This window comes from Pleurodeles waltl, chromosome 2_2, assembly GCF_031143425.1.
Source record: "Pleurodeles waltl isolate 20211129_DDA chromosome 2_2, aPleWal1.hap1.20221129, whole genome shotgun sequence".
NCBI classification, from domain to species: Eukaryota; Metazoa; Chordata; class Amphibia; order Caudata; family Salamandridae; genus Pleurodeles; species Pleurodeles waltl.
In genome coordinates, this window is record NC_090439.1 from 495446120 (window position 1) to 495468373 (window position 22254).

A 22254-nucleotide genomic window follows, 5' to 3' on the forward strand; every position below is an offset into this window, starting at 1 on the left:
CCAATTAGGCTAATTGCTAAGATGCACCTTTATTCAGGGGTTTCTGTAATGTAGGCACCAAATTGCTGGTTGCAAATCAGGATGACCAGTTTTTATTAACAAAATTGGGCATGGAGCAACTCGATGCCTAGCATTGGGAGGGGACTTAAAGTTGGGGTTTGTGCGGGTTGAAGGGCCTACCACTCAGCTGCTGGGTAGGAAGACAACACACATGAGTTATCTATGCTACCCATACCATAACCTGGTTGACATGGACGCTACTATTGAGCTGTCCTCTGGAGCAGAATCCATACACACTAGACCTGGAGACATGCGATCATTAGTCTGGTGAGATGGCCATGAGGCAGATGGCCACAAGCTATATTTTCATAACATAGAACATTTGTGGCCTATGGAGCCCTACAAAGAGACACACAATTCATAGATACCTGAAACAGTGAGGAGTACAGGTGGCACTACTACAGGAGACCACCTTATGTTAAAGCAGGGGACACGGCTCCTGCAGAGATGGACAGCACAGGTTCAATGTACAGTTCTCTCTGTGCATGCCTGTGGAGTATTGATCTGGATGTGTCCAGGGGTTCCCTATCAGATCTCTGGGTGCAAATTAGACAAGGAACAGTGAGGTGTTTGTTTTTGGTAGGTTAAATAGCAATGCATGGTACTTAATTTTTCCTTATACTAGGCCCAGTACTGGGTAGGTAGCATGCTTTGGACGGGTGGGCGTGCTCCTTACCTAAATACACCCAAAGAACCATTCCTCATTGGTAGACACTTCAACCCATTATGAATACTGATCTAGACAGTTCACATTCACTGGTTCATGACACCCCAGTCAAGAAACTGGCACTTGTACTGACAATCTGGGCAAGAGGCTGGGATAAGGCTGGTTGCTGGAGGGCATTACATCTACTAAAAAGGTGATATTCCTTTTTCTCATCTATATGCATGCTCCACACTAGCATAGCTCTTTTCCTCTTCACATCCATCCTGGGCACATGTGTCTTTGGTATAGAATACGTAGCAGGGACTTCATCTGACCATAATCTACTCTTAATGGCCGTGAATATGGGAGATAGCATTGCTAGTATACCTACAGTGAGTTTTCAGTAATTGATGCTAGCGGATTCCTTGCTCAGGCATGCTCTGCATGAGGAAATTACACATTTTGTCAAAACAAATACAGGATTTATGCCTGACCAACTGTTGGTATGGCACACTATGTACATCAGGGGTATATGTTTGAAATCCAAGATGGGGGTTAAGTAGGCTCTGCAAGCACAACTTATGAACCTAAAACAGGATATGGCATGAACAGAATGGGTGATGCAAATAAAACCCGATCTCCTGCCTCAATTAGAGCAACAACAGCATTCACATGAAGAATTAAGGGATAGGCTGTGCCCCAATGACTAGCCATAGTCACTGTGAGCAGGACAATACCGGTCACCAATAGGTATCACTGATTTAACTAAATATCACCTGCTACTTCTACTGCTCAAAAATGGTAAAATTTGCTGTAGCAAAGCTACATGGAACACAATATATACATTCATCAAAAAGTCAAAGTAAAAAAAACGACAGAAAAGTTAAGTGCTTTTTAATAAATGATCATAATGCAATACATCTTAACTGCTTCTTTAATAATGCACATCGTTCCATGTAGTGTGGCGTAATCATGATTACAGCCATTCCTGTTCAGGATCGTGAATGGGAATTACCAGTGCTTGAAATGGAAAAATTTAAGTGCCGGTACTCTGTGCCAGAGTACCTGCTTGTTCCTGAGAAGTGCCGGTACTCTCCAATTAAAAGTATTACGTTTTTCTTGAGATGCGCCAGTACTCTCCCTCTCAAAATAAAAAAATGCCGGTACTCAGTACCGGACAGTACCGGCCCATTTAAAGCACTGGGAATTACCAAAAATATTATCTGAAACGTATACATTGGTGGGAAGCCATACACTGGGTTTATGTAGTTTTAAACCCCATCTCAAAGCCAAAGATGAGGCTGAGTGTTCTGGTTAGGAAAAAACACCAGAAACTAAAAAGAAACCGAAACTAGAAACAAAAAAAATTGTATTTCAATCTCAGGAACCCAAAAGGTGCAGTTAGAATTTGAGGGACCATGACAAACTTAAAAAGCTGGACTGGTATCAGTACTGTTCCTGTTCTTTTCAGGACTCTGATAGTAAAAGAACAGAGAGAAGCAGATGGACTGAGTATCATAGAAAAGACAAATATAGCAAACAGAAAGGTGAATCAAGATGCGAAGTTGGGTTTAGTGTAAAAAAGGAAGAGATAGGTACAAAACACACTTCAAAAAGAAGACAGTAGCAGGACTAACTAAAAAGCATGCCATGCAACCTACAGCTACTTCTGCAGAACAGGATTTGAGTGATAGCAATTCTGGACAGTGCAGTAGAAGTGACAATAGTACACCAGACTCTTCAAGAGTTGGTAGTGGAAAAACCAGCTGATGCATATATATAAAAAGAGACCCCAGACTGACATTTGAATCTCCAGATGGGGTTCATAATATTAGCATACAAATTGAGGGGGGCATACTGGGCACAAAAAGCCATATTCTGGCTGCGTTTATCAGATTCTTATTACGTTATCCTTGCAGCAGATGACTGGCTTTCAGTCTTTATTAGGGAAGTGCTCTGTGGGGAGATTATCAAAATAACTTTTCTTTCTAAGTACCTCTGGATATCAGGGAAATACATGCAAGAGAGTGGGCTATGCCCCAGCTTTGTACATCAATCTGGTGGGGTGGGATAAAGATTATTTTCCACATTTCATTCGCCTGAGGAGTGAGCCACAACTTCAAGCTCAATATCCTCACAAGCTTGAAGCAATGCACAAGAATCTTAGATCATTTATCTTATCAGGGCATTGTAACTTCTTGTAATTCAACTATGAACAACCCTCTTTTTCCAGTCTTTAAACCGGGTCGATCCTACATAATAGTCTTAAACTAAAAGAATTTAAAACTCTCATGGATGTACTTATGCAGTTCAAAATGCTCATAGCTTGGGGTTAATGACAACCCTGGACATTTCCAGATGGGTTTTTTGGCCAACACATCGTGCTTTAAAGCAAATTTCTAACTGCTTTTTTTCTTTAACGACAAGCTGTTTGCCTTTAAAATATTGCCAGTGGGGTATAAGAATAGCCCCGGCTTATTTGCAGCATGTATAATGGAGAACTTACAACTTGATCCTAAGGTGCTATCTTACATTGATGATATTTATATTACAGGCAATGATCTAAACACACCCCAAACTAGGGTGGACCAGCTATTAACCATACTGACTACACACAGTTACAAAATGAATTTAAAAAATCTAAAATTGCTTACTTGGAAGTAGTTTTCATAGGTATGAATTATCCAGTGAGGGCAAGGGATTAGCACCAGACATCCTCCAGAAGTGTGCTATCTTGCGACCTCCAAATGTGTTACAAGCCCTGTTGGGACTCTTATAACTTGTAAGAATTTATTTGCCACATTACGCAGAGGGATGGAAGCCAAATCACTGGATGGGAAAAGCTACAGCTAACCTATATGCACTTCAAGCAGACATGCTACAGACAAAATATTTACAAACTAGGAATAACAAAACCCAACTAGTTATTAGAATTGTCTACCACGCCTTAGAATATACTAAGAGGGGCAGACAGTTCCTACTGCTTACAAGTCATGTTTGTATTCCAAAGCCAAAGCCAAAGCATGTTTTTGCATCCACAGAGAAAACACTTACTGCCTTGCAGATGACCTTTTTAAAACCGCATCTGTTGACACAGGAAAAACGTATAATCCTAGTTTCTCCCATTCCCACCTTAGAAGTGATGACAAGAGAAAGCATACCTGATGCTCACTCCCTACACCCGCATTGGGTGGAGTGGGCCTCTTCATTAAATCTATTAGATCCAAAATTTGAATGTGTCTCGAGTCTTCCATGGAAGAATTCCGGCTGTATACACAGGACACAATACCAATTCATAAAATGTTTCCCATCAAGTCATATCGGAGCTTCTTTTACAAAGATGACTCTGAACAACTTGCAGTAGACACTAGGCAGAAATACTCAGTGGCTTTGCTGCAGTGAAGGGAATTATTTAAAATTGTGAATTCCAGCCGCAGTGTACATACGCTAAAATGATAGATGATTGTTTTGTACAATTAGTAGAAATCATGACTTACTTTCTCTACAGAAGAGAAATCCCGCAGTTCCCAAACTGATTGGATTCATCTTTTTGTGTGTAAAGATACAGAGTTAATTTCGCACATTGACATCTGAACAAAGATTCTAAAAGAAAATCATTAAACATAAACAGCTCTGGGAAAAGCCAGCTTTCTTACAAGCCAAGTTTCCACTGGTCCATGCACAACACAACATGGCCCATAGAAGTGAAGGAATTCATGTTAAAAGAAACTGTGCAGCCGATTCTGTGGCAGAGGTAGCGGTTCAGACTGTTAAAGTTGCAGCAATAGCCAGATCTCAATAATTGGAACAGACATTTTCGTGTCAATACAAGCAACAAATTAGGTGGAAAAGCCTCTAGATCACTTTTCTAGCAAGTACCCCCACTCCCTCAATTCAGATAACACCCAGCTGGTTTCCTTGCAGAGTGGAAGATATAATAATACCTAATGTGCAGTTTACATAAGATTTAATTAAACCAGCACATGCTGGCATGAGTGTTACTGTATCCATGCTCACGCAATGATATTGGTGGCAACTTTTACCTAAAGAAACCAAAGACTATGTGGAGAAATGTAGCATTTGTCAACAAATTAAGCACTCTATTGTTAAAAGATCAGAGCAGACTCCTCTTTCTATCTCCAGTCACCCTTTTGGCATAATATAACTCAACCATGTTGAACCGGTTGTCTCTGCTAAACAATGCAAATATATGTTGGTTGCAGAAAGTTCATGCTCCAGATTCTCATACGTTTGAACACAAAAAGGCTGATGCTCAAGTGATCATAAAGGACTTGCAGTTCCTAATAGCCATGGGAGCAATTCATACCTTTCATTAAGACAACGGTCCTGCATTAGCTGCAAAAGTTTTCATGGATGCTTTGTCTGCTCTACGAGTATGTCTCCACTACTCTCATTTGTTTTGTCCAGAGAACAAGCCCTTACCGCTAGTATTAAGTTCAGGCCTGAGCTAGGTCCTTCATCTAAATGGAGTCCAGAGAGCATTAACTAACATGCCTAGAGGAATATTAGGTGGTCACACTCCATAGTAGCTGCTCCTTGGTAAAAGATAATATTGATGAGAAATATATTTGAGGAGCTAAGTGTTGACAAGTACAAGGTAAAGAAGTCCTGTTTGTACCATGTACCCAGATAAATTATTTTCTTGGGAAAAACTATCCAAAAGACAACTTGTCCGGGCTTAGGACCATAAAAGATTTAAAAATGCCTTCCACTCCAAAAGTCAATTTAACACAATTCCCAGATTCACAAATGAAAAAAAATGACTGATGTTGAACCAAATAAAATGGTTATGTATGGAACGTATGACTCCTCTAAGCTATATCCTGAAGGAATAGTTTTGTGGCCTTTTGATGCAGACTAATGCATTCATGGTTTCCTTTCCAACACTCCTGGTCTTCTGGTCCTCAATTCAATCACTCAGACCCCAGCTATAACAGGCAGACACCTGTAACCGTAATCACTTATAGTATGGGTAAGCTGTGGCAGTTTTGGTTAGCACGTTCCAGTCTGTAGGCTGTAAAGTAGCATTTTTCCAGAATTAGTAAAAATATGGATTTTTATTATTTCTTCTGGGTTCACATCCAGCTAAAATGAAATGTTTCATACATGCAGCAGGCTATGCTGCCTATATTGAATGGCAAAGATATTCAGAAAAAGAAGCTGCTGAAAGAATTAGATAAACTTTCAGAGAAATTCCCTAAAGATATTTAGAGTCATAGACAATAGTAGGCAAATTCTCTCCAAAACAGTGGATTCCTTAAATAGTATAGTGTCTATAGTTGTTAACATTCTAAAAGGGGATTTAAATCATCTCCAAATTGGCAGGCTCAGTTGCAAGCAATTATACAACTAAATTGGGCATTACAAACATTTAAACTGGGAAAGTACAATGGCAGTTCTTGGAGGAAAGTATTTTTTTGAGACCCATAATCTGACTTCCACTCATTAAACTATGGCTATAAAGGAGCCATTTGCCTCTTATTAAGTAAAGAACAAATGAAAGAAGCCCAGGTTTGTGTAACAGAAAATCCACTTATCAAGTGACTTCTGCATGGACTAATTTCTCCTCTCATTACAATCTTCCATTTTCACGAGTGCCAGAAGTTTAAGTACTTGGGTTGGTATAAACAAAAGCAAAATGCCTTCTTACATCACATGTGAAATTTGTCCTTTAAATTTTCATGCTTAATTCAAGACAATCCTGAGCTCATAATTCTATCTGGTTCCCAAAAACCGCTAGGTCATTCACTCCTGTGTGATTCCATTACTTTACATGGAATTGGTAACACTTAGAAGCCAGGTGTGAATTTCATATTATCATTTGTACCTGTTGCATCCATCCCAACTCATCATAAACCCTTGAATAATGTTCACTAATGAAAGCTATTACTGAATTGCACAAGGTAAACTCAATTTGCTAACTGTATCAAAAGTAATAAAATGTTATGGAATAACCTTGTATTCCCCACTTTGCAGTGAGCTTGAAAATGTCTTTTGGCTTTCAATGGACACAGGCAATATGAATTATGATGAACTAAGAAAACATGTTGCCATTTTGGTACAAAAGAGGTCCCTTTGACCTCTGCAGTAGAAAGTTTTGACTTACAGCTAGCCTGCTCTGCTTCACAGATTCAGAGACTTCTGCAGACACAATATCCTACTCATTTAATAGACTTTATGCACATTATCCTTAACTCATTAAACATAATTGGCATTGTGTACTTGTTCACATTCATCTGGTCTGGTGAACGATTCCTTTTTCTCACTCCTTGTTTTCAAGTCAGTTTGTTGAATTCCCTACAATTCTTCTGAACAGTGGTAGTGCCATTCTCCTTCTCTTTTTAGCTAAAGCCATGTACTAGTTCCATCAATAATACAGAGTGCACCTACCTAGCTTAACAGAAATACAGCGAGACCCTAGCATTCTATCAGGTTTATTGCTGGCTCTTGGTACTGAGTGTGTATTGGACTTTGTCTTTTCATAAAATGAATGCTCTGCAAGTGAAACCAGTCTTTTGGTACTTGAGCTGTATGCAAGAAACTATCCTGGAGCTTCCTCTGCAGATTCCTCCCATGGCATCCATCAACATAAAACAACTTCAGGGACCGTTGAAAATGCACTAAACCTACTGCAGAGCAATGCACCTATCAGTTGTGAAATATGCTCATTATGATGGGCTGTTCTCAAAACTCAAATTATCTACAGCTACGGAAATGAAGAACAAAACAATCACCACCTACAAATGCCATGGAGCTACAGGATCTGTTCCAGTGTGTTCGTCCATCCCCTACAATAGCAGTTGGTGCCAAGCCAAAATAGGCAAATCACCCCATTGAGTTTCCATATACCACCATGTCACAGGCTGTTACAAAACGGTCTCAGAACTATGGAGACTATGGGCCAGATGCAGGAAGCATTTTGCATGGTGCAAACTGCGAAAATCGCAGTTTGCGCCATGCAAAATGCTCATCGTAATGCTCATCCACAATTTGCGAGTCGGTACCGACTCGCAAATTGTGAATGCGACTCGCAAATAGGAAGGGGTGTCCCCTTCCTATTTGCGACTCGCACCGCGATGCTAAATTGCTTTGTGACCGCAAATGCGGTCGCAAAGCAATTCGCAGTTACCACCAGTGTCACACTGGTGGTAACCCATTCGCAAAAGGGAAGGACCCCTTCCCCTTTGTGAATGTTGCCCATAATGTTTTTTCAGAGCACTCTGAAAAAACGAAACCAAATGGTTTCGTTATTTTTTTTATTTTGCAACTCGTTTTCCTTTAAGGAAAACGGGCTGCAAAATAAATAAAAAAACTGCTTTATTTAAAAAGCAGTCACAGACATGGAGGTCTGCTGTCTTCAGCAGGCCACCATCCCTGTGAGTGCAGGGACACGCTATGGGGTCGCAAAATGCGACCCCCTCATTTATATTAATGAGGTGGGTCTTTGCGACCCCATAGCGAATCGCAGACAGTGTCTGAGACACCGTTCTGCATCCGATTCGCAAAATCGGACTTCCTACATCTGGCCTTATATGACACCATTATCGATTGGGGAAAAGACGAATAAAAAACATGATCTATCTTCACCTTAGATTAAAGAGACCCTTCCTACTTTTCTGAGTCCAGATGAAGTACTTTCAGACAGTTTTTGTACCCAGCTGCATTAGTTAGAAATCTAATATAATGTCTGGTTTCCTTAACATCAAAATGCATCTTTCGTTATGCACAATATATATATTGTTCCTGTTTGATATGCATTTATGCTTGCGTCTGTCAGTTGTTTATCATAGACAAATGTGTTACAAATGTCTAGTTTTATTATGTTTCATATACATTTATATTTTTAGTAATTAGCATTTATACATTGTTTTTATATAATAATATCTTTAGGATGTCCTGGCCTCTAAATAAGTAACCTCTAACCCCAATCTGGGGTTATCAGGAACATTGGGACAAACTTCATTTTAGTTATGTTAAGTTTGCCTTTTTTTCCCCATTTCTTGCCTGCATATTTTCAGCCAATTGTTTGCAGGTCATGTACACGGCAGGCTGCTCACTTCTTGTTCATTTTCTTCAACGAGAGGCTCCACAATTCTAAAATGGCCCCTCGCTGTATAGATTTTAAGATTTTAGTAATGGTCATTTAAAGATTAACACGTGGACACGGCTGACGCATTTTGTGTATTGGAACTGTTAACGCGTCCCTTTATGATAATTTATCACACATCAGGACTCGTTTTAGGCCAATTAATCTTTTGACCCAGTTGAGAGACACCTTAGGACGAGATAGCTAATCAATATATCAATCAGTACATCAATAATGTCATCAATATTTATCACGACAATGCATTTCACTTTAGTCAAAGTCATTAATCAATTCAAAGACGCTACCATGAGCTTTCAGCCATGAATGACCACACCTTGTTTAGTAGAATTTTTATGAGTTTTATTCCCTATTAATTACAGTCTAATAGCAAATGCGTTAATCTCAACACCAAGATACATAATAACATAGTCACAATATGGCAACTTTGGTAAGCTTTCATTAAAGCGAGAATCACAAACATCAGATCATAACACGGCGTGAACATAGATCAATTTAGCAGACTGTCAATAACGCGTCAGTTCAACAAAGCATAATCTCGGTCTATTTGCGTCAGTTTGGTGAACACCTGTCCTAACCACTGATTAGCATTCGCATGTTGGGCTTCATGCAAAACAATTTAGAACACCAATTTGGAAAACATCTAGCTAAGGCCTCTGTCAAAACCAAGCAGTTGGTACTTAGAAAGGAAAAGCAAACAGACAAATCACAATCGCATTGTCATAATTACCCTCCAAAGTTTAGGTCAGCGCACAGGTTCAGTCTTCGTCCTCAGGACTTCAGTCAAATCGCCATCAGTCAGAACTCAGCTCCGTGGCAAAAGGGCACTTTCCTCATAAGGAGGTAAAGTGTAAAATGGACAATTCTAAGGGCGAGGATGGTTTTAAGTAAAGCAAAAGTCACCAAACAGAGTGACAGAGTTTCTGGATAAAAATATATAGCATTCCCTACCTAATTCCAAATGACTCCCCGTGACATGAGTATTTATCCCTTTTTCGTTGTACATTCCCTAAAATTCTATTGGTCATCTATTATACCCCACTATCTTCAACCCATCAAAATACACATTAGGTAATCCTACTCTTCACCCCATATTATTTTACAAATCTTTGATTGGTCTTCGTAATTGAAGTCTTCAGAGGTGGTACGTCTGGTATGATTTCATCCTTCTGTAATTCTTTGCACATCTTTTGGTCAGCAGTTCTATTGTCTTCCCCGGTTTGAATGACCTTGTACATTACATTAATCTACACTGTTTCAATTTTACTTTAACATTTATTCTGTAAACGAGAGAAAATGATGAGAACGGATCTAACATGGTTACATTCATCTTCCAAGTTTGAAGAAAAAGAACAAGCAGGGTCATATCCCCTTGTGAGTCAGCACACTAGAAAATAGAAAAATGCATTTAATATGAGAGCCAGGGCAGCTAAGCTTCGGCTCATGCTAACTTAAGGCCTATGAGGATTTCAATACAGATTCAATAACGCAAACATTAGTATAAACTTATTTAAACATAATATAAACATTTTGGTCATTATTGTTAGTCTACGTATATATTGTTGGCCACTCCTCGTGGTCACTATTCAAGTGCACGTCTAAGCAAAATTACTATTATTATAGTTTCTATGCGGCATCATCACATATTGATTCATAAACATTTCATGTTAATATAGATTATTATATCAGCTACGCTCTCTCAATACCTTAGTCTGTTAGGAAAAACATGTCTCTGAGCTTCATTTTTTTGTAAATATAAGATAAAATCCGTGGTCAAACCCTATATTAAGTCTAGGATTAGAAAAGTCTTTGCACTAAGATTATCGCCAGAGGTCATGCCAGGTTGCCAGATCAGCCACTCTCAGTCAGCGATCTAAGTCTGAGAGCCTAGCAGCGTAGTGCACAGAGCTTAGTTATTGGACTCGTGAGTTACAAATCCGATCCCTGCAGATCTGGGAGATCCTAGAATTCGTATCAGGGAAAGTAGCTGCACCCTTGGCAGCTGCCTACTGCCCTTGCCATGTAAATCAAGTCCAGAAGCTTGGGAGCTTTATAAGCATAATTATTTGCACTATTGATCATGATTATTGGAACTTGCATACTGTAAGTGCTTTGCAAACACCAAAGGGGCACCTGTTATTAAGGTTTCACTTCGATATTTGTTGCATTTATTTTAGTAAGAATGACTGTTGCAAGATGGAGATTAGAAGCTGCCCAAAAAGACAACATTATTGTCCACTTCATCTTCTGCTGTTCCTTGTATCCAAGTCTGTCTGGAGCAAATAAATTAGGTTATTTCCCCAGAGCAGCACCTTGCTTGTCTGGTCGTGCCTATTTAGTCATTGATCATTGCAATGCATTCTGGGAAGAAGACTTTCCAAGAGACCTCTCAGAAGAGGGAAGCTCCGTACTGACTGATGCCTTTAGAAATTGCAGACTTCATATACTGTGAATGCCTGAACTTGGATGTAAAAGGCAGTATACTTTCCAGTTTGTTGAACACCTTTTGGACTCTAAGGTGTGTGGATCCTGCTGCTGTTGGTTGTCCAATAAACTACTACCAAGGGTGTCTGAGTGGTGGCTGTGTCTGCCAGTTACCAACTATGCTCAGTGTTTGTTTGCTAAAATTATGTAATATTTCCAGTGTTGCTGAATTTACATTGTTGTTATATTTTGCTTTTGCTTTCAGGATTGTGTTGATGTTCGTGATTGTTAATGATAATGAACAGTATATATTGTTCACAGAAAAGGTCCCTAGTTTTAAGACTGCATTGTATTGGATTACATATTTTTTGTTTATTGTGTTTTGTGTGTCTTCTAATATATTTATTCACCTATGACAATTGTGTCGAGCCTCATCTAGACTTACCCATATGCCACTTTCCTTGAGCTAGGTCTTGCCTGCTCATCCAGATGCTATGCAAGCACTTTTTAAGTGTATTGTTTACCATTAAACATTTTAGCAGGTTATGTCACTTGGAGAGGGAGAGCACCCAATCTGTGTTTACAGGCGATGTTATGGGGCGCTCAGCATAAAAATGTTTACACACCACTTTGCTTGTAGACCTGTTAGACATCACAATGTAAGACTGAAAATTGAACATGATCAGAAGCACTATTGTTTTAATCAGTTTTCAAGGAAAGAGTAATGAATGCTTGGAGTGAGCTTCCATCCGAGGTGCTGTAGGATAAAACATTAAACAAACTCAAAAGTGTCTGCGTCAGACAAAGGGAGCAATAGTACGGAAAAAGCACTGATGAACCTGAAGACCTGTGCATCTGTAATGTGCAGGGAAATGGGCAGACTGAGTGGATTCTTGATGTAAATCTGCCTGCTTATACATTTTCCCTTAAAATCGGGACCATTTTTCTATCTTGAAAGAAATGCCTTTTTTGCTGTGCAAAAGCATAAGGCAATCAGTCACAAAGCTGGGTTCTATTCCTTGAATCATTCCGTGGATGTATCTGTCAGCTGAAGCCATGTAGAGGGCTGCTTTTTACGAGTTCCAGTTTTACAGCTCGCAATAAGCACTTAACATGCTTGGAGTTTGCAACCAAACTTGTAGGTGCAAAAGAGAAAATACAGCACCCACCCAGGGTTGGACTGGAACAAAAAATAACCCAGGGCACTGAAATAAAAGTGGCCCCATTATCGAACCAGATAGCAAAAAAAAGTGGCCCACATTCACAAATCAGGCCAGTTTTGAACTTGTAAATACACGCTGTATGAGCATTTTGCAAGGGATGGGAGACTGCATGGTATTGTGTTTCCTGCAGGAAATGGTTATGGTAAAAACTGCCTCACCTGGCCATAAAACAGGCCCACAAAAAGCTACAAAAACCGGTCCACACACTAGTCTATCAGACCAGCCCTTCAGGTACTACCTGATTGTCCTATGCGCCAGTCTGGCCCTGGAGCCCCCATGGTTAGCATGTTTGTCTAGAATAGCTGGGTTGGCTGAAGACGACTCTAAGAACACAGAAGCAATTGACAGCTAAGAGAATCTGGACTACCATGTCTTTTGTAGTTTACTGGAAGATAAACAATGCAATACAAGTTCTAAAAGAAAAACATAGGTCATCTAATGTTTTTTGTCTTTCAGTTGTCTGTGCCATAGATGCCCTCTCCACGCATGTGGTTGGCAGAGACCTCAAGGAAATTGTTAGTAATTTCAGAGGATTCTATCGTCAGCTTACCAGTGATGGGCAGCTCAGATGGGTGATGTATACTTTATCATCTCTTACAATGTTTGCCTTGCACTCTGAAAACATGAGATTTCTAAAGTGCTAACATATTGAGGGCAGGATGACAGAAAGAAGAAGGAAACTCTATTACAGATGTATTGTATTAGAAACACTTTACAAGGTACATTAGAATAAATATGGTAGCCTAACTACAGAATCCATTTGGTGTAGTTGAGAATTGGTCTGTAGGAAACCGACAATATGATACAGTGAAAAGCAAAATGTTCAGGGACAGCACAGTGGGTAGGAGCACTATATTCTCAAAATCTGGAGCTTTATAAGTATATTGGCCCATCACATGGTGGAGGAGCAAGTTGAAGGTGTTAATGGAGGTGATGATCAATAGGTCCTAGTTTAGGATACTGCAATGGAGAGGTAGAAAGAGAGGCTGAGTAAGTAAGAACAAGGATCGCATTGGCCCATCAGTGCTGGATGTGAGAGTGTATTGGAAGGCGGGGGATGTAGAGATAGAAAGTATTTTGGAGGAATAGGGAAGGGGCAGAAATCTGGATTGGATTGCTTTGATGACCTGTGTTCATATTTTGAATATTACTCTGGTTTAAGTTGAGAGCAAGGTAGAGACATTAGATTTAAAGAGCAAGTACACAATAATTCTCATAGGGTTGAGAAGCCCTGTGAGTAGATATCAGCATTGATTAGTTTTCTAATGATTAGTGTTTCGATGGCTGTTTTGGCTTAGCGAGGCACCTCTTGATGATATTGATTTTAAATGGTTACTGTAGTTACGTTTTTTTGCTGATTTGTAGTACGTGCACATTTTACCTGCAATAAAGTTAAAGGGTAACTTAGATTTTTGTCTAAAATACAAGGGCATTTAATAGAATGAATGACATGCTATTGAGCTCTTAAGAAAGGTAAGTGGGAAATAAGTAATTCACACTGGCAATAGTGGCTCTTTCAAACAGCATGCCATGGAGAAAAATGCTGAATTTGAGACCAAACCAAATGACGTGGTGCAATGGTTTTAATGAATATGCATAATTGTGTTTACATGGTGTGATTAACGTAATGGATTTGAGATATTTTTCTGTGAAAGGTTTTAATGTTAATCTTGGTTATGTAGGCCTCAATTTCAAAATGATGTTGCTATCACCCCCATCTTATTCCTGCTCATACTCAACTTTCTTTCCTTTTACCACCATGCACTCAGCACACAGTTGTTAGTTTCTAAAAAAATGTTTTGAAACACAATGTCATTTTTTCATATACAACATGGTGCTTCTTTCTCAAGCTTAATTCTCATGCTGTGTTAAGAAAGTGAATGCTTTCTCAAGGCCTCGCCTATGGGAAACACATTATGATTCTCATGAGAACTTAACCTTGGCTTCTTTTCAGAATTTGTTAGTATATGGTGTCACAGGAGCACCAGGGATGGACATTTTAAGTCTGTGGGACAGTGTTGACACGTGTGATTGCAAACTGTACCACTATTTCTGGACCGTTTGGGTTGGATTTGGGGGTGTTTGCACGTTCACACCAAAATGTATATGCCTTATTGTATTTTGCGATACAAAATGGGTCTTATTTAATGGGTGTTTGGGTTCACTTTCTCCTGACAGCACTATGTCAGTCTGATATAGGATCTCTGAACAATGTACTGAGTTGCATTATACTATGTTCCGTAATTGATTTGCATTTTTATGCTTAGCTTCAAGCTTTTATATGACAAATGTCACTTTGCCACTTATCTTTTCTGTAATGCCTTTAAACTTATTATTAACCTTCATTGTTTCATTATGATATTTGTCAGTCTTTATTGTGAAGCCTAATGTCCTCGACATTTAACTCTAACATGTTACTTGAGTTTGAATTTATATGTTGACCAAGTCCAGTTGTGGATCAATAAAATCCTTATCGGAATAATACTATTCACTGTTTATCAGTAGCATGTAATATTGGAGACAAGGATGAAAGCACTATATCTGAGGCAGTAAAGATTGTTCAGCGGTCCAAGCAGTCCAATCAATCTTAAAGTGATCTGTGGTAAACATGTCCTGGATTTTATATGATTGGGTACTGCTGCTAAATTGTAAGCTTTGTGACGGCACCAGTGAAGCCAGGTTTTGGAATTTCCTGTGGGTCACAAGCAAGGGCCATGTATTGACTGTGAATCGCAGTAGAGGATCTGATAGACAGCGGTCTTTAATAAATTGAAGGTCTGGTAATGGTCACTCATTCTGAAACTTAGCTTCACAGATGAGAACACAATCTTATATTTCCTACATCCTTTTGTGTAGGCACGTTTAACAAGTGTGTTATATTGTGGTGTATTCTTATCTATGCTGTAATTTCCTATGTTCTTTTTACAGATTGGCCCAGAGAAGGGAGTTATCCACCTTGCTACATCCGCCGTTCTCAATGCTGTCTGGGATTTGTGGGCTAAACAGGAGGGCAAGGTGAACATCTAAGAGCAGACATTTGTAAAGTTATTGAATCCTTTCATTAGTGAAGCAGTGCTTTCCTGTTACTTTAAAATGTGAGTGTGGTTACTCATTTTACAAAGGAGAGGTGCTCATCTTTCGTGATAGTCATTCTCTCTAATAGGCACTATGTATTGAAATATCAGTTGTGTATGTTGCCTTGCACATTTTGTGGAGGTTATGTTAACCTTTGTGCTTATTCTCTACTGTGTCTGCTTGGTGTTTGAAGTGTGGTGTTTGTGCGGGAGTTGTATACATGTTCTGTGCATGAAGTGCCTTACCTGGCAACGTCTTAGTATTGTACTTTGTGTTCTTGGTGCTCTTTTTCAGCACTAAGGTCCGATTTATTGAGTATGAATTAGTTACTGGTATAAATACACAGGATGGTATACGAAAGTCTCACCTCTTTATGTATCTGGATGTATCTCAAAACATTGGCTTCGGGTGCATTGAAACACATATTATGTAGGAACTTACATACAAACCAGATACTCACTTCCATTCTGCTTAACGCACACTTTCTGACACTATAAGCCCCTTACACCTCCACATTGCATTACTACTTAGCACTGCCCTGGCACTCACACCTTAAGGTTGGTGTGTACCCAACCACTATGATGGTCAACTGGGGCCACTGTAAAGGTAGAGAGCAACCCACTAACTTCCCAAAGAACATGATGTCTGTCTTACACCAGTTGTGTCACATCCTCTCAGTTAAGTTCACCAACTGAGCACCCCCCACATACACTTCTAATCATTCATATTATATTTCCTGAGTAAAGGAGTGAGAGGCTGCAGAGGGGCATTACAATATGGTGCTTTGAAGGCTGAGCACTGAGATATCTCAAAATGTACGTCCTACCAGAGCAAGAGGGTTGTCCCAAATCAGACAGCTCTTTCTTTCCTTGGCCTTCTAGCACAATGTCGAGTGCAGGGTATCAACCTGCAAAAATCTCTAGAATATCTACTGCCAATATATCATCAAGTTAGGTATACATACATAGGTAAGTATGGCTACTATTTGTGACTCCACATCTGGTTACCTTGAACATCTATAACTCTTCACCATATTTTTATGTGGAGTTATATATATTAAATTTAAACGTATCTATGTTTACTTACCCTGACGATGTAATAGTAGTTGATAAACTACACTCAATATTGTGTTGGTATTGTGGTTAGACCAATACAACTTTCCTTTTTTGTGCTCAAGCTCAGAGATCACATCCAAACACATCATAACACAATCCTTGGATCGCCTCACAGTTCCTGATCACTGTTTCCCATTCTAGTCTCCTGCTATTGTTGCAAACATTTTGTCTTCTGAGAATTATTAGCCTTACAGAATTCATAATTTCAAACGGGGACAAGTAAAATAAAACATAGTAGGTTGTAATCAATAATTGCACGCAAAGCATTTAGACTGCCACAATTTTGTAGCAGAGTTTGATTAAATTTAACAAATAATCTAAGATATAAAGCTACAACATGTTCCTCTTGCTCCAAAGGTTCATCTGGCTGGGTGATCCCTCAAAAAAGTTCCACTTACATTCACTAAGTTACTTCTAACAGCAAAATATGCAGCCTGTTTCATGCTAGACCAGGGGAATGTAACAAGTTCAGGCTGACTACGAAGGAGCACAGAGCGGATACAGAGACCAGGTTAGTACAGCTGAAAAAGCTACCTTCTTAAAGTCTGGCATGAAAAGTCCAGTTTGCAGTGTAAGCGGCCGCGAGGAGCAAGGAAAGCACTGCAAATGGTCATTGATATAGTCCAAAGAGCAGGCCAGGCATCGCAGACAGTTGTCGCTGTAGAACGAAGATCCAGTCAAACACCTCGACTTAACAGGAGCTTAGCGTTGGCAATCAGCGCAAGCTATTGTTGTTGTAGGGTGAAGTGCAAATGTTGTGTTGCCGTTCATCACTGGCGGCCTCTGTAGCATGAAGAATCGAGTTCACTAGAGCTTCACATTGGTGTTCATCATGGGCTGCAGAGTCTTGCCATGAATGGGACCATTCATGATTGCGACAGTTTGAAAACCTGACTTTCTGTGCACTCTGGTGCTAACCAAGGGCCCATGACACGTGGAGATGCCTCTTGGGGATCAGGGACTCACTCTAGCAGTGGCCAGCAGGGCTCAGACAGGTCCAGTTGGAGGTTCAGTTCAGCAGACCAGCTGAACAGTTGCAGGGAGGACTCTGGAGCTTGTTGTGTCCCTTTAGCTTAGAACAGGAAGTCAACCAGCTGACTCTTGGAGTCACTCAGGTCTTCCTGGGAAAAGGGAGATGTCTTCTCTCCTTCAGGCATCAAGGTAGGCCTCAAGCAACAGGGCAGATCTCTGAAGAACAGTGCAAGCCTAAGGCAGCAGGGCGGCCCTCTTGTACAAATAGGGCAGTCCTCTGAAAAAGAAAGCAGGTCTCAAGCAGCAGGGCAGTCCTCTGAGCACAAGGAAGTACTTCTGAATTCTTCCACAGTGCCAGGATTGTACTGAAGAGTTGGTCTGAGGGTCCAATACCTATACCTTGTGCCAGCCTTTGAAGTGAGAGAAACATCTAGGTTCTCCACCTATCTAGTTCTGGACATTTTCTTCCTTCCCCTGCCCAGGCTCCAAGAGTTCAAATTTGACAAACAACTGGTGTCAAGTTCTTTGTGACTGTGCAGGAGGCAGCCTTTTGAAATGTAATTGGGGAAGAAAACAGCTTGCCCTAACCATCCTGGCTAAATGCTCCATCCTGCCACATAGTAGTCCCCCCTTGTCTCCCAGTCTGGGAGGAATACACAAAGGCTGACTGCTATTCTAATCAGAGCCATGTGATCCAGGACACAGGCTGCAGACATCAAATGGTTAGGACAAAAAATGCCAACTTTCTAAAAGTGACATTTTCAAAATGTTGACTTAAAATCTGACAAGCATTAATAAGGATTTTGAATGACAAAACCAAACACGACATTTCTGCGTGTTCCAAATCAAAACTTAGGCCTTATTAAATGTAAAAAGGTAACTGAATGTTATCTACTTGGAGAAGGAGGCCTGTAAAACTTAAACGTACATGTTAAATTTTTAAAATACACTGCACCCTGCCCCAGTGGTGGCTGGTGAATTTTGAAAGTGGTGGGGCGCAAGACGAAATCCTGAATTAGACCATACAAGCAAGTGTACTGAATGAGAGCAACTGTCACTATGGGACTTCAGGGTGGGTGTCTCAAAGTGCACAGATTTCGAATTAAGGATAGTAAATCTATAAGCAGCTATGTATACTTACTTGAGGTATATTTTCACAGTTGATATCCTACCTATAATGTTCTTGTAGCACAATAGTTTTGTGGATGGCATTCAGGAACAAAAATCAATCCCCACTTCTGTACCCTCTATGCCATTATGTACCCTTCCATCCATCCATTACTGTGTTCCTTACTCCATGCCCTGCCACACCAAGTTAGCTGATACCATTCCATTACAAATTCTGAAAAGCTTGTATTATTCAGAGCATTTCTCTATCTATTCTCATTTTGTGTGTCTCCCTTCCCTGTGTGTGTCAATTTCTAATTTTTCTACATTTCAGTTTAGCCCTCCTTCATTCTCCTTGTCCTGCTTTATCCACATCACTCTTCCTCTCTTGCTGTTGCCAACCTTACTTCATTTCCCTTTACATACTGATTGTAATGCATTGCAATATTTGTATAGTGCTTACTACCTTTTTGGAGCATTAAAGCACTTGCCTACATGGGTAGCTTGCTACATCTTGTAAGGTAGGTGGTTAGAAGTGTGTTTCTTTTGTTTTGATCCTATATCTTATAGTTATATTTCTGCAGTATAAGAACATATTGCACACCTTACACAATCTGTATATTGTTTCCAATCATCAAAGTAGGCAATATTTTATTTGGACTATTTTCTGCATGAAAACATGCAGATGAGAGCAACAAGGTCTCTAAATAAAATACCTAAGAGGCAAAACTGCGACTATTTGAAATAAACTTTTGTGGGGACTGAAAAACGTGTGAAATGATTTAACTGCATATTCATTACAAACCCAGGCCTAAAGGTGTTTGCAAGGCAACTGCTACAGTATGTTTGAAAAGAATAAAGGTCCTACAGGTATGCCTGGTATTTACAGTTCTCCATTTTCGGGATGAAGACTTACACAAAAAAAGCATGTTGGATTGGAAAGTGAATGGTTGGGCACATGCGGTAAAAGAGAACACAAATACTGTCTTAAAAAAAATGCAAGCTCTGCTTATCAGCTCACTACTCTTACGCATGAGTAGCAAAGGGAAAATCAATACACTTTTTAAGGCACACACATGCTAAGTTGCATGGTGCACTTGAAAAACGTTATAGGCCAGCACACTGAAGCAATTCATTAATCCATGTTGGGAGGCTGGTGCTTTGAAAACATGACTCTATCAAAGCAGAAATGCAGAAACAGGTCACCCTCGCCCTAGCTACCAATTAACTGGCCACGCTGGACCCAATCCGATCCCGAAGATGACTGCAAACCTTTTTCTCCAATAGTGTTCATGTGGAACAAACAAGCAGAGACAAATGCGTTGGAAGGAAAAGGGCAGAGCTTTAACAATAAAACTTCTGGGCTACCTGTGTGTCTGAAATTCACACAAACATCTTTCTCATCCCATCAAGTGCTCCTCGATGTTGCCCGCATGTCGCAACCCTTCTGTGCCTGTCAGTGCTGTGACTGCCTGATCCTCACGCAGCGCAAGGGTCAGAAGCTGTCTGAAGGATCAACAATTACAGCAGCAGGTAGGCTGCATTTAATTAGTAAAAAAAATAATGAATAAGGGAACAGCTACAGGGGCGGAGACCCCACGCCCATACAAAGACACCGCCTCTGCCCTGCCCTATGGGCAGTATAGGGCCCACCTTAGTGGTGACCTATATGTATTAAAAAGGAAGGCTTAGGCTTTGCAAAAGGTTTATTTTACCAGGTACATTTGGCAGTTTAAAACTGCACACAGGCTGCAGTGGTAGGCCTGGGGCATGTTTAATAGGCTATGCAAGTGACTGGCATAATCCATGCTAGAGGCCCACTAGTAGCGTTTAATTTACACTCCATGGGTACATGTAATACCACTTTACTATAGAAGTATAAGTAAATAACTGTGCCAATTGGGTGTAAGCCACTGTTGCTATGTTTAAAGGAGTGAGCACAAACACTTTATGCACTTTAACTCTGCCACCAGTGCTAGAGTCCTAAGGTCAACAAAAATGGATTTCAGCTAAAAAGAAGAGAGAAGGCAGAAAATATGGGGGAAACCACACCAAAGACTGTCAGGTCTAACACCTATGGTAGCCCATTTTTTTTGAGTTTCATTAGGCTCCCACATTGAATTAATTCTGGCACCAAAGTCACCAGTTTTCAGTCACAAGGGTAATGTTCTCTGTGTATATACAGAGAGTTTAAAAGATATGGAGTGCTTCAGGTGAATGGAGAGATCAGTGTAAAAGCAGCATTATTAGCTCATGCACACAGTTCATGGTCAACTCATAAGGAGCCTGAACATAATGATTATTTGTTGGCAATTTGCAGACTCTAGTTCCCAGTGTTACAAATAGCCAAATCGTTAATCCACCTTTCGAGTGGCCCTTAACTGAAGAGCTAGTTGGTTTGCTAAAAGCCTGATAAGTCATATAGGTGCCAGAGGGCCATCAAGTCAGTTTCTTGCTGAAACACTGGATCAAACAGTTTAACAAAACTCACCCATTCCTCAGACTCAAGCCTTCGGTACAGTACTGCTGTGTTCACGAAGATGTGAATTTGAACCAAATTCTTCAGAGTTTCTTGGTCAATGATTACCAGTGGTTCATTGACAGTTGATTTATTCGATGCCTCCTTCATCGTGTTTGTAGATTTCCCAGCTAACTTCTAGAGAACTAAGTGGCCCAAATTTGTCTTTGGGTCATATTAGCTTATTCATTCAGATTACAGTTTGACAGAATGAGCTTCTATTATTGGGCATTTCCATCATAGTGGTCACATATTTATTTCTGCTATCTCTTATTTGATTAGTCATGCATAGGTTGCCCATCATTGCTGCACAATTTGCCTTTCATTTTCTGCATAAGTTTGTCAGTCATACCTCCATAAATGGTTTTCCTTTGCATCATAATTCCATTGCCCTGATCATAATAAATGTAGGCATATTTACGGAAATGCCTGATGTAAGTTAGTTAATAAAAAATTTGCATTAGAGCTTTCGAACTCTTTTAAAATAATAATCCACTATCCTACACTACCATAACTGATGCACTTTGCATTTGTATATGGAGAACATAGTTTCATGTTTGCTCTTTAAGATTCTCCAAGATGAAATTCCTGAATCTTTAGATATCACACAGCACGATTAAGTAAGATTCGCAGCACTGGAAAGTGTTAACATGTTGTAACTAGTTATTACAGTCATATCCAATAGATACCCTAAGCCCCAAAATGTAAGTACAACCTTATCAGAGGAAAGGAGAGTTGGCCGGTGCCTCTCACTCCACCTCTTCTGAGTTAGGCTGTAGTATAAAGGAGTGTTAGGAATCAGGCAAACCTGCCAAATAATTTATCATGCACATGTGAAAAATATAAAGCCCACCACACCTTGAAATCACTACGCACACACTATTTGTCTGCAAATCAAGTGTATTAGAATAATTATAAGTATTATAAATAGCTCAGCAACCAACAGTTATGGAAATTCGGGCAAAGCTTAAGAAAGTCCCTATCATATT

The 22254-nt window shown here is 39.9% G+C and overlaps 1 protein-coding gene across 1 annotated transcript in view; it reads left to right on the plus strand.

Moving 5' to 3' along the window:
- ENOSF1 (enolase superfamily member 1) overlaps positions 1-22254 on the plus strand; it is a 289050-nt gene that overhangs the window by 87629 nt on the left and 179167 nt on the right. Inside the window, exons 3-4 of the mRNA XM_069219981.1 lie at positions 12935-13050; positions 15407-15493. Of these exons, the coding sequence (XP_069076082.1) occupies positions 12935-13050; positions 15407-15493 (203 nt within the window). The remainder of the gene's footprint in view (positions 1-12934; positions 13051-15406; positions 15494-22254) is intronic.